Source organism: Acipenser ruthenus, chromosome 7 (genome assembly GCF_902713425.1).
Source record: "Acipenser ruthenus chromosome 7, fAciRut3.2 maternal haplotype, whole genome shotgun sequence".
NCBI lineage: Eukaryota > Metazoa > Chordata > Actinopteri > Acipenseriformes > Acipenseridae > Acipenser > Acipenser ruthenus.
In genome coordinates, this window is record NC_081195.1 from 46692593 (window position 1) to 46709476 (window position 16884).

Below are 16884 nucleotides of genomic sequence, written 5' to 3' on the forward strand. Positions count from 1 at the left end.
ATAATAATTCCTGTGCTGTAACCGCCAAGCCAGCGAAACTCAATGGCCTGTGTAGTGTTTTAAAAACCCGTCTGTGCCGTAAGGCAGCACAGGCACCTCAACACTCCTTCTTTCATCTGTTGTTGGGGTGAGAGGAATCTACTTGCTTTTAAAAGTTTTTTAGTTTTTTAATTTTCTTTGAGTTGGCAATAGCCGTCTCTTCCTAACTGCAGACAATGCAGAATTAATTCGTAATGATTGATAATGTCCGCTCTTCTACGCTGACTTGACTGGCTGGTGTGCGTTAATATGGAAACAAGAAAAGGGGGCTGGTTCCACAAAAGGATTGGCTCTGCAAGATCAACAGGGCGGTGCAGATTCTGCCAGTTAAGCAGAAAGTCTTTATTACCAAAGTTCTGTTGTATATACTGTAAATGCTTAGTCTCCAACATGGCGACTTTATGGTAAAATCTACTGGCCATTATGAAAATTGAAGGTCGCATTTGGCGACCGGGTGACCTGATTTGAACCACCCTGAGAAAAACAAACAGGTTTTTCTAAATAGAGCCGGCATGATGCTCATTTATGTGGACCTCTACTGTAGAGTAAGCTACAAAATGCATCTTAATAAGGAAATGTTCGAATAAAAACTGTAGAAAGCACACGCCTGGACTTTTGTTTGTCAAAACATAATGTAATGGTGATATATAAATCCTTATTAAACTAGATTCAGACTAATACAATTCAATATTGATTAAAGGAAATTAGAACAAATGACCTACATATGATTGGGAAAATTTCAGCTACTGTTAATCACTGCCAATTTGATTTAACCAAGAAATAGACAATGACCTTTTGATGGTGTTCATTTCACATGAAAATTAGGTCCCACAAAATTCAGCTATATTCTACCGCAAAGGGAGGACTCTTCCATTTCAGCCATAATGTAATGCCCCTTTGCTGCGAATGAATAAGAATGTCTACAAATCCTGCAAGTGAAGCCTGAAAAACTCAGTTACTGTGATTGATCTGCAATACAGTTTGTTTAAATTTAATAAAACCTACGTTTGCTCTTTTCATTAAGAAATGGTAAAGTTAGCCGTAAAGCATCTGTTTGACAAGGGCTGTAAATCCACCTAAATGATCTAGCAAGCATACTGTAAGAAATCCAGAAACAACCATTGTAAAATGTGGATAATTCCAGATACATTTCTGAATTCATCTTCATTTAATCCACGGCTTCTCATAATTTGCTTAATTATACATTTTTACTTGTTTTCAGCTCTTGAACAGTTGCATATTTCAAGTTAGCTATAACATTTTATAGTAACTTGAACACTGTAAAATGTTTTGAAAATATGTTTTGTCTGTCACATAAAAAATAAAGCAATTAGAGATGCATGTCTGCCGTACAATCAATCCATGAATCCAGTAAGGATGACATTATTAAATTAAAATCCCCTTTTAAGGGAAATAATACTGGCTTGAATGTCAAACTTAATTTTAAAGTGTCCTTCCAGCGATTTGTTCAACTAATAAAAAATAACTAGTTTACATACCCCAAAACAAACTCCAATGTTCCGTTTTTAATCAAAATTGCTGGAAAACAGTCTAATTTTAAGTTTTAAATCAGTGTTTTGGTAAGGAAGCCTGCATCAGTGGTTGCTAGGGAACTCCTCCCATTGCCATATGACGTGCGCAGGGGAAGGGAAATGGAACAGAAACAGCATGGCTACGCAGGGAGCTAGCAAGTGTTTGCAAAAAAACATATTGTTAATTAAACTATACTTATTTAACAGTGATATGTTTTTGAAGTTTATTGAACATTCATTCATCCTAGCAAGTACTAGTAAAGATTGCAGGTACATTATTTGAGTTCAGACAGGGGGTGCTAACATATGTCTGCAACTCAGGAAGTGCCCTGATTGTGAACTATGATGGTATCTTGTTTTTATGAAAGTACCTTTATACAATTTTACTGTATTACTACCATGATAAATTGTACTCTTACCCACACTTTTGTAAGGCAATCTCTCTATTTCGGTGTTTGGACTGCTATCTGACATCTTTCTACACCTACACTACACCCTGCTGGAGGAAATGATTCTGATTCAGTAGTGTCCTCTACACTATGCTTATGCATTTATGCTTTCGTGATCTTTACAAGACTCTTGCAAGATCTGTTAAAAATAAAATAACTTATAATACTACTAACAATTAATCGCAGACATTTGTTTGTAAAACTTGTGGATTTCTGTTTACCCTGTGGGGAAGATGCAATGACCTGTACTATGACGGTGTAAAGATAAGTAATCTGATCATGTGATCTTCTGCACAAGTAGTCAGAAAAAAAATTACAATAGACACACAGTGACGAACTTCAATTTCATATTTCTGTAATAACAGCCAAGGTATTAAAAGGTAAAAAAATACATTTACAAGAAAAACTGTTATGCTTTTTTAAATGAAATACTTCATATAGGATCGATTTCAAAGCGCTCCGGCTACATACATTGCATCCATATCAAGTAACAAATTATTGGGGACCCTTACCTCAGCTATGTTACGCTTTCTTATAGTTTTCCGCAATAAGAAACCAAACGAAATTCTCTGATAAATTTCCAAATTTGCCTGCTATACACTTACAGTGTTACGAGGCAGCTGCGTTCCCCTTCACGCGTCACTTCCGCCGGCGTCTCCCGAGACGAGTTTTCTAAACCAGGAAGTGGCTGGATGAAGCTCAATAAAAAAACTAACCAATTAAAATGTTCAACTACCAATGGTTTGATCATGGGACCCGCGGGGAACATATGGTGAAAGTAAAAAAATATATATATTTTCGCTGGATAGACACTTTAAAAAATCTGACCAGAAAAACAATGACATGCTGCTGCTTGTGTGTAATTACGGAATTAAAGCTCATAGTTCTAACCTGGAGTTATTGCTACGCCATTGCCGTTGATGACTGGTCTCTCTTCCTCTTCCTCCTCTGGGGGCTCAATGCCGGCTTTCTCCATGTTGCTCACAGACTTGTTTCGTTTCCGCTTCCCCTCGGCACTTGGTCTGGCGCCCGGCAGGATCTGGTCTGTTACATTTAGCAACAGTGGGGTTGGTTCAGCAGGTGGTTTGGGAGTACCGTAATAGTTATCTGTGAATGACGCCACCCCCCCACCAGAAAAAAAAAAAAATCAATTAAAATGTATGTCTACACTCCTACCATTGCAGTTTTACATACAGAAGTACAATGGGCATATCAAAACGTATTTCTTATTTGAACTCAAGCATTTTCAAGCCTTGTTTGAGCCTTTAGATTATATCAATATTAGTAGGAGATTCTCACAAACTCACCTGAGAGAACAACATATCCAGATTTATTTAAAACTGAAAGTACAGTCAAGTCTCACTTACTTAAAATCTTCTGTCTTGAAAAATCTCTGTTATTGTCAAATATTTTATGTACATTTGAAGCCGACGCAGAATGCAAGAAGGGCACATTTCACTGGAAGTATTTACAAGGGTACAAAGCACCTTGGAACTACAATCATGCAGGCACTGCAAACCTAATTAGATTACAGAAAACCTCTAATGGTACTCATGCATATCCGAGAAGCCCATCACTCTAATCCATTTGGATAAATGAGACTATACTTCGGTAATACACTGTTTCAGACTCGAAAGTAGGAGTCTGCTGCTGGATTAGACCACATATCTAAGGTGTGCACCTCACTATGTCTTACATCATAGAAGATTTTCTTTTCATGTTTGTCTGGGTGGATCTTAATTCCTATTTGACATATGACTATTATCTATTCTTAATTCTTGTAATACTAAGATTTGCTATTGCATGATACATCTTGAATGTTGTAAATAAAAAAAAAGTATTAAAGACTAACAAACAACAAACATGCCCACACCCAGAATATCTTACAGAACTGAAAACCAGCGATGGTTACCAGTTGAAAGGAAAATCCCACTTAAATGACTTATTCCAGTAACTTATTTGATGGCGCATGGATATTTTCAGAACTTAATAGCACATAGAGTACTTTAGTGCAGAGGTCTGCTATATTGTGATTTTTTTTAGAATCACTCTGAATAGAATAGCACAGCTCTCTTGGGAATTTGCATTTTTTTAGTGACACCCACTCAGCATTGTGTATCTTTGTGCACCTCAACACAACCAGTGCCTGGGGACACAGAACATTTATATTCAACAATCAAGGGGGGGTGGAGCCAGAAAACCCATCACTATGTCACACTGACTTCCTGCTTGTATCTTTACCCTTGGCTTTTAGGTGAAAGAAGGCTCATCTCTATCAAAAGACAGGTAGCAGCTGCCAAAAACATACATTACTAATGAGCACCTTCTCTCAGCCACGACATTGAACACTTGGATTAATAAGGTCCACGCATTCTCTTTGCATGTAAAATAGGGTGCTTGCCATTCATAACTCTTTCCACCATATGTTATGGGTTCTCACCTCCCTGATGGGGATAAATAACAAACCATAGTGTATACTCAATATTTATCTATACAAATTGCATTTCATATGAAGTCATTAATGGAATGAAACACACTGGGTTTATAAGTCAGTCATGTTTTACCTAAGGTAAACGTAGAAGAGATTTATAGAACTGCTACATGAAAGGAAGTGTGGATTGATTTTAGTGCATGATTCAGACCCATTAAAGATCCAGCAGTCATTATCCAGGTTAGCAAAAAAAGCTGCTGAAAACTGCAGTAAACCACTTGTGATAGTTCCCCCCAGTCACCTTAAATCTCATCTGACATGCATATCATGGTCAAGCCCACGTAAGTGCGTGAAAAGCATGTATTCTACTTCAAAATCTGAGTATGATTGTGATAACAGTGCATTTTTTAAATTAATAGATGGGGAGACAAAAATGAAATCCACAATGTTAGATGTATACACATCCACCATTGTGTTATTTTTTATATTTGATTAAAAAGAATAATCCGACAGGACTAATTTCCGAAGAAAAATGTCCCCATTCCTTTGCCCCCGGTCATTGTTTTTGATTACCTCTCCTTGTTAAAGTTGTTGCTCAGCATGCTCATGTTAATGGATTTACTGCTCTGCTTTGGAAAGGACATGAGAAATACAAATGAAAAGAATGATAATCATTAGGAATGGGCAGCAGCATGTTTATCCCTTCTGGGGAGATTCAAATCTAGCTTTTTATAAACAAGTGACATGCTTACTGTGGGTTGATGTTCCTGTATCTCTTTAGGTCCAAAAGGTGTAAGAGGCTATGATGAGTGGATCAGTTACAAGTTCGCCATGTGGGGGTGTTTGGTTGCCCTGTGACTCGATTAAATATATCGCAATTTAAATCTGGAATTCACAAGTAAAATGCACTGTGAAGTTCTTGGTTGCATTTTTTTGGTGGAATAAATGTGTAAGCCTGTTTTTTTTGTGAATGCACTAGCCATACATTTACAATTTCAGAAATGTACAACATGTCTTTACTCTATTATCCTGAAAGCCTGCCAGAAAAGCATGGGGGATGAGAAACTTGAAAATAATGGAATAAATGAACCCATTAGCCAGCCAGACAGATAACTCTAGTTAATCTAGCTCCTCAGAGAACGTATATTACAGTGAGCCATAACTTACTGTAGATTGACAGCTCAGAGAAACAGTTTGTTACTCAAACTGATAAACCAGAAACGTCAATCTATCTTTTAAAATGAGGAAATCGCATTACGCTAATGTACTAAACATATGTTTCGTTTCACACAGGACTTTTAACTGTAATTCAGTGCTTGGTTCCTGGCAGTTAATGACCTGTGTTGCACTGCCAGCTGAGTTTGTTTACAGGGAATCACAGCCGAGGAGTGGATCGCTGTGGTTCCTTGATGGACACACCTCAGGGCTGCTAATGCACCAAGGACCAGAACCATCCATGCTACCCAGATAACGAACCTGTCAACCAAACAAAAGATCCCAAACCTCTGACCACCCTGTGTGGAACGGGGGTCTCGGTTTTATTTGCCACTTGGGGTAGGGATTAGTTTAGGGCAGCGATATCATTGCTGGCCATTGTATTAGAAATAAATCTTGAGCTCCTGTGTGGCATCTTCAACGTCGGTGATTGTGTCTCTCCCTGTCTGTCAGTAGACTACCCACAACCCCCTATCAATAAATATTATATTTACTTCCTGGCAACCATAATAGCTACTGACTTCAAATAGTTATGATTTTATTCTTCTCTGTAAAAATAAAATACAATAAAATAAAATGAAATGCTGAAAAACAAATGATCATTTCTGGTGTAGTCCTTCCTGATTCTGCCTTTTGAATGGTGAACAAATCCAGGGGCCTGCAGTCTTTTTATATTTCCTTTTTCCTCTTATTTGTCATGATTAGACAATGAAGCGTGCTAAATTGCCCAGGGAACAAGCAAGTTTGCTTTTTATTTTATACTGTTGATTTATTTTCTTGAGGAACCGGAGTAACTGTAAATAACCTAAATGTAAATGCTGGCTAAAACTGTGCAGAGATCCCCAAAGCAATTTTAATACAGACATAGGGGAATGATTACCTTCCTAAAAGAGAATATGTGTGCAAGAGGACAATACAGTGCTGAGCATTTTTAATACCAGGAATAAACAATCCCAACAGATCTGGCTATCTGGCACAGGTATGTGTTTAATCATTTGTGCACATTATTATACAGGCAGTTCTCCCATGGGGATTTAATGTAGCCAGTTATCTTTAAAACAATTCAGTGAACTCCATTCTTCAACCAACACATTAGAAGCTTCCTCTAACTTTATAAACTATAAAACAGTGCTTTTAGCCATTGCAACTATACATGGTTTGATTAAAACATTACAACAAAGCTTACTGCTTGCTGAAAAATAAATAAATAGGGAAAGCACCAGTTTCCGGCTTACTTTAGACAGGATTAGCTCAAAGTGATCTAGCTGTTCCATGACACTAAAGGTTTCAGATTGCCTGCTACTGCTAACAGTATTCATACGTCACAATTCATACTTTTAAATGTACGTTAATTAAAATAAAGAAGAAAAGTAAAGACTAACAGCATCATATATTCAGACCATTATATAGTATTATACAAGCTTTGCCAAAATCTTTGACACATGCCAATAACAGCTGTTGTTGTCCATGACCAAATTACTCCACAAACGTCATTGGGATACTGGTGACTATCAGTCAGTTGTCGAAAATGAAGTTACAGAATCCAAATGTTATCTTAGCTACCCTCGATGTTGTTAGTTTGTGTACCCACATTCCACACACCGATGGTTTAAATGATTTAAGATTTTATTTGGACAGACAGAAACCAAACTGCCTTTTTACTTGATATGGCACAAATGGTTCTTACTCAAAAATATTTCCTATATGAGAATTCGTTTTTTCTGCAAATACAGGGTACAGCTATGGGTGCTTCATTTTCCCCCAGACTATGGTAATCTTTTTATGGGATTTCTAGAATATAACATATATAGACAGAATCCTTTTTCTAACCATATCATAATGTGGAAACAATATATTGATGACATCTTTTTAATCTTGTCTGGAACCCATATAGAATGTAACGCATTTGTGGATTATCTGAATGATTGAATTACCTCTAGTAAATTGAATTTGGAATGTGATACTTGTAAAGTTAACTTTCTTGATACATGTAGGTCTTGATGAAGGATCTTTGTATACCACTTTATATACAAAACCGACTGATAAAAATAGCATCTTGCATGGCTCTAGCTTCCATTTTGTACCCCTGAAAAGGGGACTTCCCTCTAGTCAATTTTTTTTTAGATTAAAACATATACATTTAGAAGTCATGCAACAAAAAAAAAAGTATCAAATTTTATAAACCACTACCTGTGTTTCTGATCGTGTTATCTACTTGATCTCTTGCTCTTGTAACTTACAATATGTTGCAAAGCTAAAAAAGACAATTACAACTGCACCTTAATGAGCTTAAAAGCGCTACTTGTAGAAAAGATGCTCATTCGCCCTTAGCTAGACATATTACAGATGCAAAACATACTATTTCAGATTTTAAACTCTGTGGTGTACAAAGATTCTCTCAAGCTAGAAGAGGTGGTAAACTTGACCATAAACTATTTCAATGTGAATCGAAATGGATTTTCTATCTTAAAACAGTGCAACCTGAAGGAATTAATGAAGAATTAGGATGATCATGTTTTCTATAAAATGTAAAATAAAATTATATATAAACTGATTTCATTGATTATTTTTCAGATATATGGATTGATATTTCTGTGCTTACTACATTTCTGATATGATGACGTGATGTCTAAATTGATGTTAGGATTCAAGATACTTAATCTCATTTTCTATAATGCCATCCTTACTTTGAATTCTAACTTTTCGATGTCTATCTATACAAGTATGTAATTACTGGTCCTTGTACATGATGGCTTGATTCAATTAAACACCTGACATTAGGGTTTGAACAACCTGCCAATCAAATGTAAACCTTAAATACACAGGTGCTCTTGATTTGCTAGGACTGAGGATGGTCACAATTTTGATCAAAACGTTGGCATGCAGCACTATTTTTTTGCAATGTTTTTTTGCCTGTACTTCCTCTAATAAAGACATTGGCATGAATTTGGCATTATAGTGATTCCTGTTGCCACTTCACGTTTATACTATCTGTTGGACTTTGTTTTTGAAGGCGCAGAAAGTTTAAATCGCTGTAAATGAAATGTGCTTTTGATTTTTGTTCAAAATATTAAAAATGTAAACCCCCCAAATTACTGCAAGTATTGTGACATTTAAGGGTGGTGGCTTAAGGTGATTGATGGACTAAGGTAGAGTTTTGGAATCTATCAACATTTTGTGTCAACTTACTAATAAAAGCAAGAATAGAACAAAAAAAAACACTTTGAAAAAGAAAAAGAGATATCTGGAGATTACCGATACTGTGAATTGCCAAACTGTGACTTATCTGAGAGCAAAATGAATGCAGTGTATATTGCAGAATGCATCCCAGACCATTCTAAATATCTAACAACTGTTAAAACAATAAATTGTTTTTGTAATTAAAAACCAAAAATAAAACATGTTGAAATTATATGATATGGAATTCTCAAAACATACAATACAGTACTTCATTTTCTGACATATAGGTGGCTTCTACTTGAATACCTGCAGCATAATGCGATATGCAGCTTACTCGTTGTCCCAGCTAGGGCTATAGTGGAGGTGTGTATATGTACTATATGTCACACTTTAGAGACTTTGCATACATCTAGAGAAATGCTTACCCAATTGTAATTAAGACATTCTTTAGCACAAGTTATTCATCTGCTACAAGGCCTGTGTCTGTTTTTACAACCTGTCTGTAGTACATACTGTATATAACACTTTCTTTTTTAAATATGTCTAGAGAACAGTTTAACTAGTTGTGATAATTACTATACATTGAGAATTAGACTCCGTCTGTATGTCACACTTACATTTTTTATATTCTGAGCATATTGTTCTATTAAGCCCATTGACAGTCAGTCTATAGATATGTACTTGTATTGCTAATACTAGTGAAGCAGTGTGCTCAAGCTCTCTTTTGTTTTGCCTCTTGGACTGCAGACAATACCCTAGGAGTGACCAAGTCAAGCTTTCACTCTTACTACAAGAGTTTCACAAGTGCACTGAGGGGGCTGTGTGGTCCAGTGGTTAAAGAAAAGGGCTTATAACCAGGAGGTCCCCGGTTCAAATCCCACCTCAGCCACTGACTCGTTGTGTGACCCTGAGCAAGTCACTTAACCTCCTTGTGCTCCGTCTTTCAGGTGAGACGTATTTGTAAGTGACTCTGCAGCTGATGCATAGTTCACACACCCTAGTCTCTAAGTCGCCTTGGATAAAGGCGTCTGCTAAATAAACAAATAATAATAATATTTAAATAACAAAGCAGATATGAAACTGGGATTTACTTGCCTCATCTAAACAAAATCAGAACAGTGGACCTAGTATCAGTAACTACTGTAACTACTTCCACCGTGTACTTAATTAAAACAACCCTCCCTGGGTTTTTAAATACAAAAATACACAAGAGACTTTGAATTGGATTTCAGACCTTGATACACAAAGGACCCTTAATATTAAAACAGGTTTAATTTTACAATAAAATCATGCAAGTTGTTCAGAGGGAATACATCCTGTAAACTGTTGTGGGATAAAATCCTGTGACCCTGTGCGTCAGAGGCGATTGTGCCAATTATTGAGTCAAACAACAAGATAATGTAAAAGCTGTGCTTTACAACAACTGCACTAATGAAGGAATATATCATCCGTAACATGCTCTTTAAACAAACCAGGGTGTTTTTGCTGCACCCGTACTTGCTGTTTTTACAGTACATTTTCACAGTTTTAATAGCCTGTTTGTTTCTTTATGTCTCACAGTTTCTTTTGTGGTGAGCAACATAAAAATATTAACCAGTAAATCGTATTTTGTATACAATGTAATTATAAAGATGGGAACTTCATATTATGGTTATAATACCATGGTACCTTGTTTTTATGTTATAACGTATTAAATAAGCATTTATATTTTGTTCCCTGCATAGTCAGCTTTTGGACTGGCTGACAAGATGATCTGCACACTTTAATTGCTGTTTTTTGGCAGTCAACTTCGCCATGCAGTGTATTTATGCCAAATTTAACTATGTAATTGTCCTCCTTTGCCTTTTTACCACTTTATTTCTCCACTATTTATGACTTATTTACAATGCATGCATGATCTGTTTTTCTTGTTGAAGGCAGCTTTCATGCCACTTATGATTAGTTTCAAGTATGGATGTTGCCAGCAGAAGTCCATTAATAAGCCATTTATATTTCAAAAAGGTATATATATATATATATATAAAAAATTAAATGTCTTCCAGAAAGTAAACCAACTTATCTTATTTAAACATTTGGGCTTTGGCCTCATTAACGTTTGAAGAACCAACCTGGTATCAAATCCCTTTGGGTTTACATATATTGAAACATGAAACCTAGTCTGTATTAACAGGTGTTATAAAATGGCTTGGATAAATTAAGTGATAAGATTGGCTTAACAAAATCACATGACCGTGCGGTAAGAATTGTCTTAACGCACAGCTATGACATCATAGACCAACTTACCTGATCTATTAATATTACTACACCTTAATAGTAACAATTATCTAAACAGTGTTTCTGTAGGTAAACATGTCAACATACAACTGACACAGCATTTAAATCACCCAACAAACAATGCCTTCAACCACCCACTTCCTGGGTGGTTGAAGGCACTCAACCTTCCGGCCTTGTACCTCATAACGCACCCAGGGCGTTGTCTTACCGCACACTCTGTTGTGGGTTATTTCTTACATGACACAAGTCTCTCCACCCTGCCGTGATATGTTATAATTTAGGATCTACCTAAATCGCGATTTCTCGGAAATCGGGAAATTGAGGGGTCACCACGAAATTTACCTCTTTTAGGGGCCAATGCATAACGGACAAGTACGGAGATAAAAAAATAAACAAACTAGTTTAAATGAACTACTGCACAATGCAACTTTCAAACTTAAACAAATATAAGAAATACAAGTAAATTAACCAATAATTCAGCACTTAAAAAAAAAATAAAAAATACATAACACGAATGACCTACAATTTGTAGTTTTAGAATAAAATTATATAAATACACAATACAGAAGAATAAAGAAAAATAATACTCAATACCATGACACCTAAAGGTTTAAATAGAAAGGAATAGTAGATAGTTAGACATTAATACCATGGCATTGAAATGTAAGTGTGACATAAATATCCCAATTGTGTGTCCCAATTGGATAAGCAGGGCTGCCACTGACTAAATCCACCTGGCATTTTCAGATCTTTGCAGTTTCTGTAACATTAGTCTGGAAATTGTTCTTGACTTCTCAAATTATTATCCACAGCAATTCATTGTTGAATGTCACAGGTTATATATACATAGCTCTTTTTTCATAGCCCTAGCACACCTCTGCATAATCCAATGCAAACTGGTAAATTGAATCTCTTAAGACCTGACTATAAAATGAAGTCAATCACTCTTTTTCCTCATCTTTAGTTTTATGCAAATCCTGACAGAGATCAAGAAAAACGCCTTTAGCTCTCAAGGTGACATCCCTTCCATTATACAGTACTATAACTCTCAGACCACCTGTAAGAGAAACGGCCCTGCTGGGAAACTATAAGGATGTGAACAATCCAGTTGTTCACAATCTTTTGGAAACCACGGTCCATCCCATGTAATGATCAAAACTTGACTAATGAGGAGTTGATATCTACTGCCATATCTGGACTAATGAAAACAACATATTTTCACCTTCTTACTTAGCTTGTGGTCAGTTCAGATTTTCTTAAACTGGAATATCAGGTCAAGTTTGAAATCTGAAGGGAGTAATGTTGGTCAGATTATGTGAGGTTCTACTTCGCTAAAACAAACAGAAAGAAGTAGCAGAGTTAGATGGGCCCGGGTATTACATCCTTAAATCCAGTAATGTTGCTGGGTTCAGAAAAATATAGCATTACACATCCCCACATGTTGCTACAATAATATACCTGTAATGTTTTACACTTATAATTTCAAAATGTCCACTCTATTGCACTGATAGTGTAAGGATTATTGCCTATATTGTCAAACAAGTAACACAGCAATAATGATCTATGATGTGGTAAGGAACAGATAAGCCAGAGCACTTGTTATGTTTTTTTTTTTTTTTTTTTAATCGCTCTTCCTGCAGTGATTTACAGGACAGATCTCAAACCCCAGTGCACTAGAGTGGCCATTTAGAAAAAAAAGCTTTGAAATAGACTTTAAAGTTTTAAGTGTAAAAAGTTGTCAGGATGTTAACAATGAAAAGAAATATCACAGGTACGTTATTTAAACAGTTGTAGCAACACCTGGGGACACGTAAAGCTATATTTTTCGACACCGCGCTATTTACTCTTTAAAAGTGCTTTATAATGAAGAATAGACGCACAGCAGAGTAAAGGCAGTCATGGTTAAGTGAATTCTGAAATGTTTAGAATGGCCATGAAGTCAATTTCACAATTGCGTCCCACTTCATCTCTCAAGTGTGCGATTCCCATCAGTCAAGTTATTGTGAAGGACGTGAAAAATGGAAACTGCTGAAGTACAAGAGCAATTCCTCAAAAGTGTGTGAAAAACATGACAGTATATTTATCTGGTTGCTGTGGGCTATATCTTATTGTTGATTTCTCCTTCAGAGTCAAAACTTTTTGTTGCAAGAATGACTTTGATTTCTTTTTTTTTTTTTTTTTTTAAATTTAGTCGTTGCCAATTAGTTTTTTTTATTATTTTCTCCCCAATTTGAAATGTCCAATTATTTTTTAGGCTCAGCTCACCGCTACCACCTCTGCGCTGACTCGGGAGGGGCGAAGATGAACACACGCTGTCCTCCGAAGCGTGTGCCAGCAGCCGTCCGCTTCTTTACACACTGCGAACTCACCGTGCAGCCGCCTCAGAGCTACAGCGTCGGAGGACAACGCAGCTCTGGGCAGAACACTGAGAACACCCTGGCCGACCTAACCCTCCCTCCCCCCGGACGACGATCGGCCAATTGAGCGCCGCCCCCTGGAGCTCACATCCATGGTCGGCTGTGGAATAGCCTGGACTCGAACCGGCGACGTCCAGGCTATAGAGCGCATCCTGCACTCTAGCGAGTGCTTTTACTGGATAAGCCACTCGGGAGCCCCTGATTTCTGATTCTATTTTAATTTTGACATGGAAATAGATGCATATCAAGGGAGGGATGTGCTTGAGAACTTATTTTAATATCTACCTTGTAAAGCAGACTGAACCTCATTAGGAGATGTTCTAAGATGAGCCAGTCACAGTGGAAACATACTACAAGTTGCATTGTCGTTGCGACAATTCACAAATTATACATTTTGTTGTGTATACTAAGAGAATATATGTTAATGAAGAGAGCCGCAATATACTAATTCTAATATCCTTTGAGTCCTCTTAGCGAGATCTCTAGCATCATAAGAAGAACATAAGAACATAAGAAAGTTTACAAACGAGAGGAGGCCATTCGGCCCATCTTGCTCGTTTGGTTGTTAGAAGCTCATTTTTGTGAATTTATGCAGGAACACCCATAATTACATATTCATAGAAGGCTGAACCCCAAAGAAAAACTGCTGCCGCAAAGCATTCCCTAAAAAGTTGCTAACAGCATTGCGCTTGTTTAGTACATTTCACCCTAGACTTCAGACTCGTTTGCAACTGGATTGCGGCTATTGCGACAGGCACAACACTTTAGTACATCTACCCCTCAGAGTTATCCCCCTGGGTCTTTGTTTTTGTTAAAAAGGGAAGAAAAGAAAGAAAAAAGGTTGTATTTTTAACATGCAAATGTTTCTCTGATGGAAACAAAGAAATGATAAATGCACTGTAGTAAAATTGGTTGTAATTATCAGTTTGAATTTATGTAACCTACAAGTACCTCCATACCTGTATACGTTCTAGCCTAAAAACAGATCCAAATTTAACTTGTAACTTTTCAGGGGTCTATAAATTCTGAGAGAATTCACTTTGCTGGGCTGACCTGCCTTCATCCAGACTGTTCTGAACCCATGGGAGTTTCTGTCTTGATAATCAGAGTATATGGTAAAGCTTATGTACTAATATAATTTTCGTAGCAGTGTGCTTCATCTTTTCATGAGATATTTATGCTGGTAAGTTGCACCTCACTATGAACACAAACAGCTTATATTAGAGTACTGAGAGGAGGTTGCATACTGTAATGACCTTTAACATTTTACAACAATTTCTAAAATCCTAAAATCTTCATTGCTCTTAGCAATTCCGTTACTCTGCTTTGTAAATAATAGATGAAGGTTAGTCAATTTATAGCTCCTCATACAGAGTACAGGAGTAATACAGGTTTGTAAAAAGCTTTAAAATCATTACACTATAAAAATTATAAAAATTACACTTTTCAGAAAAGCTGTGATATATACATACCTCCACTGAGAGGTGTATTGCTCTCTTTAAAAGTTAGATACATTATCTATTTATCCAGTGTCTCCTGTTTTAGATAAACCATTACCCACGTGGAGTGCAGGATGCGCTCTATAGTCTGAACGTCACAAGTTCGAGTCCAGGCTATTCCTTTGCCGACCGAGGACGGGAGCTTCCAGGGGGCGGCGCTCAATTGGCCGAGCGCCGCCCGGGGGGAGGGGTAGATCAGCCAGGGTGTCCTTGGCTCACCGCGCACCAGCGACTCCTGTAGTCTGGCTGGGCGCCTGCGGGCTTGCCTGCAAGCTGCCCAAGAGCTGCATTGTCCTCCGACGCTGTAGCTCTTGGGTGGCTGCATGGTGAGTTGGCAGTGAAAAAAAAAGCGGTCGGCTGACGGCACACGCTTCGGAGGACAGCATGTGATCGTCTTCGCCCTCCCGAGTCATCGCAGGGGTGGTAGCTGTGAGCTGAGCCAAAAAATAATTGGCCATTTCTAAATTGGGGAGAAAATAATAAAAATAATTGGCAACGACTAATCAAAATGAAAGCACTTAATAATAATTATCTAGATTTCGTTGACAGAAAATATGAGCAAATGTCACATACATTTATTTTAAGGTCAATTAACCATGCATTGACATCAGATTTGTTGTGTGAATATTATATGGGTAAAATATCCCAAAATTTAGAAGTAATCATTCCCTACTACAGTGTTATCGTTCATGTCCATGTTATTACTCACCCTGAAATGTGGTGCAATTCAAAGGGCCTTTAATTATTAACTTAAAAAAATAGCAGACTGAGCTTACTTGTCAGAAACCTAAATTAAATATTTCCCTGCAATATTGTGTTTACTTGGCAGCTCAGAAGCTACAATATAACAGCCAACTGCATTATATATTCTTTGTTTTTTCAATAAGGTTTTAAACCACACAACATGTAACACAGTGATTACATTTACATTTAATCACAACTACACACAATAACATGTATGTGTTTAAATTACACAACAAGTAATTTACAAATTAGATACACTAACTATTATCGTATACCTGAGTGCGGTATCAAAAAATGGTGCACAGAAATCTTGAAAAATGGTGGAGGGTACTTCTAAAGGTATTCTATATTACCAAGATACTTAACTCCGCCTTTACTTCCGTCAGGCGGTGTGCAAGGTATAATTATGCAGTCTCTATTTTATCTCTGGTACTGCGTTCAGAAAAAAAAAGATATCAATTACGGTATGTCATCATTAACACAGTTTATGTTTTTCGTCAAGACACCCTGGGCAAGAGTAAACCAGACTTCACAAGACTATTTTTAAACATTTTTAAACTAAATCAGCTTAAAGCAGCTCAATCTGACACAGCTCCATTGACTCTCAATCGAAAAACTCAGAGCTCTCTCTATATTCCACAACCCTTTGCATGGAGAGTGAAGTCCCCATAGAAAATCAGCAGTTGAGTATCTTGGTATATAGAATAACTTTGAAATACTTCAAAAGACTGACAAAAGGGCAACTGGAAGTTCACGGGACAGGAGGAATGGCTGCGTGGAGGAATTTGATAATAAGAGAGAAGTGCTTTGTGAGTCGCCCTGTGAAGGTGAGACTGAACCGATCAGTCTCCAAGGCTAGGAAGCAACCGATACTTCCCCCAAGGGGAACCTGGGAAGAGGACAGAGTTAGGTAGATTTGGCCGGGGGTCCCCCTTGTCTCACGGAGAACCTTCCTGGAGGAGGAAGAAGCCAGCACCGCTGGGCTTCAAAGGTTGGGAAGTGAACTTCACTTACCCCCAGAGTGAGGCAGCATAAATAGAGGAATAGCGAGTGGAGGATGGTGGAAAACAAAAATGCATGACAGAGAGCAAGTGCGGGGTTTAA

General features: G+C 37.3%; 1 protein-coding gene across 16 annotated transcripts in view; it reads right to left on the bottom strand.

Annotated features, from left to right (window-relative positions):
* The window catches only part of LOC117415248 (membrane-associated guanylate kinase, WW and PDZ domain-containing protein 2), a 302693-nt gene that overhangs the window by 102982 nt on the left and 182827 nt on the right, over positions 1-16884 (bottom strand). For all 16 annotated transcript variants that reach the window (XR_009329170.1, XR_009329171.1, XM_059027156.1 and 13 more), the window contains one exon: positions 2912-3127. Coding sequence is in view for 14 of the 16 variants with exons in the window: in XM_059027156.1 (XP_058883139.1) it covers positions 2912-3127 (216 nt within the window). In the remaining 2 variants the exon portion in view is untranslated. The remainder of the gene's footprint in view (positions 1-2911; positions 3128-16884) is intronic.